This window comes from Rhinolophus hipposideros (assembly GCF_964194185.1).
Source record: "Rhinolophus hipposideros genome assembly, chromosome: 13".
Taxonomy (NCBI): domain Eukaryota; kingdom Metazoa; phylum Chordata; class Mammalia; order Chiroptera; family Rhinolophidae; genus Rhinolophus; species Rhinolophus hipposideros.
This window is the reverse complement of record NC_138059.1, coordinates 11,930,094-11,937,701: the sequence shown is the minus strand read 5'-3', so window position 1 is coordinate 11,937,701 and position 7,608 is coordinate 11,930,094. Positions and strand designations below refer to the sequence as shown.

Below are 7,608 nucleotides of genomic sequence, written 5' to 3'. Positions count from 1 at the left end.
GTTAGTGAAGAGTTCAAAGTTTGAATTGAAACTCGTTTGGCAAAGCTATGTTGAAATAGGTAAAAGTTACACAGTTCTGGTAGGCTGTTACTTCCATGTAAAAAACCATATGGTGCTATCAACTGAAATTCATCCTATTTCTTTTGACTCACAATTCCAGTTCTAAGAATTTGACCTGAACTATAGGTGCACGTGTACAAAGACTATGGGCAAGGATATTCATTGTTGGTAATAACAAACAACAAATTGTTAATCTAAATGTCTATTAAAAGGGAATCTGTTCAGTGTATTGGGTTTAGCCATACAATAAAGTTGTTGAAAAGAATGAGATAGTTATTTTTGGTGCTGTAGAAAACTCAGAAAACCTATGACTTGAAAAAACAGAGTGAAGCGGCAGTAATTATGACTGCATTGGGATAGACTGGAGATTCTGAGCAGGGACACTGCTAGCATTTTGAAAAGGATAATTCTTTGTTGCAGGGGTGTGGCTGTTCTGTGAACTGTAGGATTTTTAGCAGCATCTCTGTCTTCTACCCATTAGATACCAGTAGCTCCCCCTTCCTTTGGTTGAGACTGCCAAAAAATGTCTCTAGATACTGCCAGATAACTCCTTGGGCAGAGAGGTATAAGATCCTGGTTGAAAACCACTGAGGCAGACAAATATACCAAAAGCACAGAACAGAAAACCCAGAAATAGACCACCCATGTATATATAGAAACTCAGTGTTTCAGAGGTAGAATTGAAATACACTGAGGTAGATATCACCTGTTCAATTAGTGGTCATTTAGTTATCCATATGGAAAGAATTATACTGGATCGTTACCTCACTTCAATATATAAACAGTTCTAAGAGGGATTACTACCCAAATGTGAAAAGCAAAACTTTAACATTTTTAGAAGAAAATTAAGAACATGTATTTTTCCTAACCTTAGAGTAAGGAAAAATTCTTTAAAAATACATAAAAGCAAGTATATAAAATATTGATATTAATATCACTGAACAGTGATATTAAAATTAAAAACCTGTTAAAAGGCACATAAAAAAGTGAAAAGACCAGCCACACACATGTCGAAGATGTTTGCATTCCAGATAACTGACAAAGAATTTGTAGTTATAATATTTTTTAAATGTCTGATTCATTAAGGAAAAACAACTTCATAGATAAATGGACAAAAAATAAATTGGCAATTCAGAGAAAGAAACATGAATGGTCAATAAATCGGGAGATGCCCTCTTTGACAAGTAATCAGAAATGTAAATTTTTTAGTAGGTAGAAAAGAAGAAAATCCCTTAATAGTAAGTAGGATCCCCTTTGAGTAAAAAGCAACAGAGTGTGTTTATGAATGTTTGTTTGTTGATGCAAAACCTAGGTTTATTTATTTAATACCTATACGGTATTACACAATGACTTTTTATATCATGTTCACATAGTTCTTTTTAATAAAAACATACTTGTTTAAAATGTTAGTTTAAAAGCAAAATTTAATTTTGTGGAAAAACTTAAAATACCCTCCTTTTAACCTAAATTGAGAGTTTGATAGAAAAATTTTATTTATGCTATGGTTTATCAAGTACACCTACGAATTAACATTTCAAGATACTTTGTTTTCTTTGCCTGGCATTTCCTTGGTTAGGGCCTCCCTTGAGAGAAGGTCGTTATGACATACATTCCTGGGCTCAGTCTTCATTCTGTCCAGCACTGAAATGTTTTCCACAGCTTTTGAAGGATATTTAAGGTAATTGGAGAGTTGTAAATCTTGTCTTATTTCCTTCTAATTTTTAGTTAAGTTTCCAGAAAAGGTTAAGAGTATGAATGGACTTTCCCCATAAAAGAGTTAAAAACACTTTGTTGTATAACTTGTGGTGTTTTTTTGTGTGTGTGTTTATGTTTTTGCTTGTTTTTGGTAATACGAATTGTAAAGGTCCTGGGCACTTTCATGAATTGAGTTCATATAAAGCTCCTGAATTGATTTTGATACCTGCCTCTTTTCTTACCTTGAGAATTGTAGTGAAACTAATTGCTGGAGAATTGGATACCGGAGTTGTGATTTCAGTTAATTCTATTTTTCAATGTCCCAAGGTGATTTTTCTTTATAAAGCAGCATTTATGTAAGCTTTGATTACTTATGGAGGTCATTCTGAAATGCTAATGAGAAACTATCCCTGGGCTTAATTTTCTTAGTCCTACAGAGTAAATACCAAGACTTTTATGTCTGAAGTTGTGAAAATGCAACAAAATGTTGATATTATTGACAACACTCCCTAAAGTCCACAAGAGAGAATGTTGAGAGACTTGTACTTGGAAAGTTGACTGTTTTTCTGTGAAATGAGAGCTGATTCTTCTGTATTCCATACATAGGAACGTGAGTATAAAAGAAAAATTTAAGACCCTCATGTACATGCAAACTTTGGGTAGGAATTAAGCAGTTTTATACTATTCTTGAAATGTTTGGTCATGGTTACATCTTAGGGGTATAATTTTAATCAAGAGAGTAGTATGGTGGTTACTTGTTAGGACACATCTGATCTTTCTGAGTGTAGCCTCACTACATTATTTGTCTACCATCGCTTTCCCTTTTTTCTTTTGGTTCATTTGCATAAAACAAAATGGCACTTTTTCTCCAAACATATTCTAAAACCCAAATCTTTTGTTCCTTCCTTTGTATGTAAAAATAAGCTTCAGGGAAAAAGCTATCAGAAGAAAAAGGACTGGTTATAAGTTACAGCAAAGTTCATGAATATTCACAAGTAAAGATTAATTTACCACTTTGTGAATAGCAAGTTGACAAAAATAATTTACAGTCCCTGCTTGACTTTCTCCCTTTTAAGTGGTATAAAATCAAATGGAAGTTATTTTGGTTTTTTGTTGACTCGTTATGAGATTATATTTTGTCTTCGGAAAAATAACTGACTTTTGTTTTTCAGAGTAGAGAAAGTAAGATTACATATGGCATATAGTGGCTGAGTTAATTTCCTTTCCTGGAAGTTTCTAATCCTGCTCAGAAAAAGTCCGTTTTGTATTGAAAGGACCTATGCCTAGTTGTCAGCTCTTAGGGAGATGAGTAGTGACCCACTTGCTCTGGGAATCAGTCAGGTGGCTTACGTAGGGGTTTATGTATCTTCTAGGTGATTGTTCTTTTCTCCTTTTTACAGAATGACTTGACACATTGGCACAGGATAAATTTTAATTCATGGGCAGTCATCATTTAGAGGAACTAGGCCTTACTTTTACATGCAGTGGATTATAAAATGCCTCCACTGTCATATGCAATGGCTTTCTTGATTACGTGCTGAAATAAGGCAGATAAATGGACGTGTAATTTGGAGTTGGTCACTTTTTCTGTATTCCAAGCTCTGGTTTGTCAGCATCGCTTTGCTTCTTAAGTTTCAGTTTCCAAGTGGGCTGTGTTTTGTGCTTGATTTTAAAAACATAATCCAGAATTCAACAGAAACATTGAATTCTCCAGTGAATACTAACTATATTTTTTTCTACAAAACATTTTGGGAACCCATTGATGTACAAGGTAGGATCCTTGCTTGCTATCAAGGACACGTTCTGTGACAGAGGAGATGATACCCACTCAGGTGACTACAAACTCCAGTATCGGGTAGCATATAAGCATGAGGCGCCTGTTTCACCAAGTTCTGTGGGTGTGTATGCCTAAGGGACAGTTACTGTCAGACAGGTGGGTCCTGTGACACTAGGATGTGAACAGTCAGGGATTTGGCAAGTTGGGGCCATCATCCAGAGCAGAGAAGAATGAACGCAGCTGCAGTTATGGCAGAGAAGGGGTGTGTTTGGAAAAGAAATCTGGAGCTTTGGTGTGTGCCTTGAGAGAAGTATCACTAAAGCAAATTGGATCCTTGAATGAGAAATGAAAGGCAGTTTGGTGAGGGCTTGTTCGTAGATGGATTTGGACACGAGTTTTTAGAGACACAAAGGAATAGGTTGGTTATCACTGAGAAAAGGGAGATAATAGGTGTTAGTAGAATTTGGCAACTAATTGTCAAATTGGAAGGTGGGGCTAGAAGGTACCATTAAGAGAATAATAATGGTACCTTTAAGTAAAACTGGAAATCGCAAGGAAAAGGCATTTGAGGGAGTTAGGATTTAGAAATGTTAAGTGTTGCTATTGTAACGTTGAAGTGGAACTAGGTGAATATTTGGATGTTTCCATAGTTGAAACCTTGGATAGTGTTTATTGTAATCTCACTTAAAAATGTGTCAGAGTACAAAACAGAGGGTGCTGGGTACACAGCAGACTGTACGCTGGTTATATATGGAGTGGGGAGGGGGAGGATTTATTACCATTTTTAAGATGTTTTGGTTTTCTGAATGTTACTTTTGTAATTTGAAGAATAAAAAGGGTTGACTATTGGAGAAAAAGATTCAATAATGTATAGGAAAAAGGGAACTTGGAGGACATTCCTGAAATTTGCAAGGAAGTATATAGAGAAAAAGAGAAGAAGAAAAAAAAACAACTTGGAGCCAAGGGAGAATGCCCAAGTTTGAGGAGCAGGAAAAATAGGAGTCAGCAGGAGCTCACAGCTTGAGGAAAAGGAAGAATTAGGTGTTAAGTATAAAACGTAAATTCGATTTCTTAACAGTTTTAAGGAAAAGAATTATGAGATTTAATAGGAACAGATGTTTTCCATTTTGGTTATTTTTAATTCTAATGTTTTTGTAATAGTTTTGTTTTTTTTTTTGGAGGGCACAGCTCACAGTGGCCCATGCGAGGATCGAACCAGCAACCTTGGTGCTACCAGCACCACATTCTAACCAACTGAGCCAACCGGCTACCCCCAGAATTATTTTAAATACTTTTAATGATTTTGAAATTATAAAGGACATGTTCTTTAAAGATTTTAAAACTTGTTAAAATGTATCATTGCAAACTCATCTTGAAGATGAGTTAGTCATTTGGTGCCTGGAGGTATAGTACTTACTACTAGAATTACTTAGGAAATTAGAAAATAAGGGATAAGGTTTTAAAAAATAATTTGGTCTGTCCTGTTGAACTCTGACTTTACGAAACCTGTTTTTTTTGCCACTAGCCTAAATTGTGTTGAGGGTTAGTGTTCTGAATTTTGAAAATGTTTGTATTTCCTAATTAAAGGAAGAATGTAACTATTAGTGGAAAAACATGTCTTAAAAATGTTTCATTCAAATGACCTTTCCTTTTTTGTTTTTTCAGGTATATTTGTATCCAGTATTGTTCTGATATTGTCACAACGCTCACTTTTCAAGTTTTACATGTACAGCTCAGCCATTTTACTAGCTGCAACTTCAGTGTTGGTCAATTATTATGCTGCTTTGCACATTGACTTCTACGGTGCCTACAACACATCAGCGTTTGGAATTGAGCTGCTTCCTCGGAAGGGGCCCTCGCTATGGATGGCACTCATTGTTCTACAGCTGACATTCGGGATTGGATACATTACATTACTCCAAATTCATTCCATCTATTCACAACTTATCATTTTGGATCTCTTGATTCCTGTAATAGGCTTAATCACAGAGCTGCCGCTACACGTCCGAGAGACTTTAGTTTTTACTTCTTCCTTGATTCTCACATTAAACACAGTGCTGGTCTTGGCAGTGAAATTGAAGTGGTGTTATTATTCCACACGCTATGTTTATCTTTTAGTGAGGCACATGTATCGGATTTATGGACTACAGTTATTACTGGAGGACACATGGAAGAGGATTCGCTTCCCAGATATACTGAGAGTCTTCTGGCTCACAAGGATCACAGCTCAGGCTACAGTGTTGATGTACATTTTAAGGATGGCAAATGAAACGGATTCCTTCTTTATTTCGTGGGATGATTTCTGGGACCTCATTTGCAATCTTATAATTAGTGGATGTGATTCTACACTAACTGTGCTGGGCATGAGTGCTGTCATTTCCTCTGTCGCCCATTATTTGGGCCTTGGAATATTGGCCTTTATTGGATCAACTGAAGAAGACGACAGGCGCCTTGGCTTTGTAGCACCTGTTTTATTTTTCATTTTGGCTCTTCAGACTGGTTTAAGTGGGCTGAGACCGGAGGAGAGACTTATTCGCTTAAGTAGAAACATGTGCCTTTTATTAACTGCAGTCCTGCATTTCATCCACGGAATGACAGACCCTGTATTAATGTCTCTCAGTGCCTCTCATGTGTCATCTTTTCGTAGACATTTCCCTGTGCTCTTTGTCTCCGCCTGCCTGTTTATTCTTCCTGTGTTACTCAGTTATGTTCTTTGGCATCACTATGCACTAAACACATGGTTGTTTGCCGTTACAGCCTTTTGTGTGGAACTCTGCTTAAAAGTAATTGTTTCCCTCACTGTTTATACACTATTCATGATTGATGGTTACTATAACGTCCTCTGGGAAAAGCTTGATGATTACGTCTACTATGTCCGTTCAACAGGCAATATTATTGAATTTATATTTGGAGTGGTAATGTTTGGAAATGGGGCTTATACTATGATGTTTGAGTCAGGCAGTAAAATTCGGGCTTGTATGATGTGTCTACATGCATATTTTAACATCTATTTACAAGCAAAAAATGGCTGGAAGACGTTCATGAATCGTAGGACTGCTGTTAAGAAAATTAATTCACTTCCTGAAATAAAAGGGAGCCGCTTACAAGAAATAGATGATGTCTGTGCAATCTGCTATCATGAGTTTACAACATCTGCTCGCATCACACCGTGTAATCATTATTTCCATGCACTTTGTCTTCGGAAATGGCTGTACATTCAAGATACTTGTCCCATGTGCCATCAAAAGGTATACATCGAAGATGATATCAAGGATAATTCAAATATGTCTAACAACAATGGATTTCTTGCACCCAATGAAAATCCAGAGGAAGCTGTAAGAGAGGCTGCTGCTGAATCTGACAGGGAATTGAATGAAGGTGACAGTACAGATTGTGATGACGACGTTCAAAGAGAAAGAAACGGAGTGCTTCAGCACACAGGCACAGCAGCTGAAGAATTTATTAATGATGACACTGACTGAAATACCAGTTTCTAATCATTGAAGTATTTAAAATTCAGTTCATCCAAAATGGAGTAATATGCTTCACTTCAGTGTAACCAAGCACAAAAACAGTATCAATGTTGAATCTGTGAATGGTTTTCCGTTTACTGTGATGTGCTACTGTAAATATACCTCTTTCATTACTTCTGGTCTCTTTGGTGACCTATTTAAATTTGTGTACATTATTGTACATAGAATAAAATGTTATCATGTTTTTATGACAAAATTTGAACAAATAGCTTTTTAATAGATGTAATGATTATACGGTGCGTCAACTGTGCCAAAGATTCCTCAATGAAAGTATATAATGCATCTGACTCTGGACCCTAGTGTTTCTTTAAAATGGGTGGGAGAATGACAATGCAAACCAGAGGAAACCACAAAAGTCAAGGAAATAATTTGGACCAGAGGATAAAGGCTATATGGATTTTATAAACTAAGGAAAAAGTAGGCTTTCAGAAGTGATTGAGACACTTTCTGAAATTTGAGAGTAGTGTTACAGATGAGCTGAGTTTGAAAGTCCTGATTCAGAGACTGAGAGTTGAGAAATAGGCTTTTATCAACTAAACCTTG

At 36.2% G+C, this 7,608-nt stretch overlaps 2 protein-coding genes across 2 annotated transcripts in view; both read left to right on the top strand.

The window, feature by feature from the left end:
* The window catches only part of TRMT12 (tRNA methyltransferase 12 homolog), a 16,433-nt gene extending 11,148 nt beyond the window's left edge, over nucleotides 1–5,285 (top strand). The window contains exon 2 of the mRNA XM_081069937.1: nucleotides 5,198–5,285. The gene's annotated coding sequence lies outside the window, so the exon portion shown is untranslated. The remainder of the gene's footprint in view (nucleotides 1–5,197) is intronic.
* Nucleotides 1–7,351, top strand: part of RNF139 (ring finger protein 139) — an 11,182-nt gene extending 3,831 nt beyond the window's left edge. The window contains exon 2 of the mRNA XM_081069936.1: nucleotides 5,198–7,351. Within this exon, the coding sequence (XP_080926062.1) occupies nucleotides 5,198–7,014 (1,817 nt within the window). The 3' untranslated portion in view covers nucleotides 7,015–7,351. The remainder of the gene's footprint in view (nucleotides 1–5,197) is intronic.
* Nucleotides 7,352–7,608: the final 257 nt, after the last annotated feature.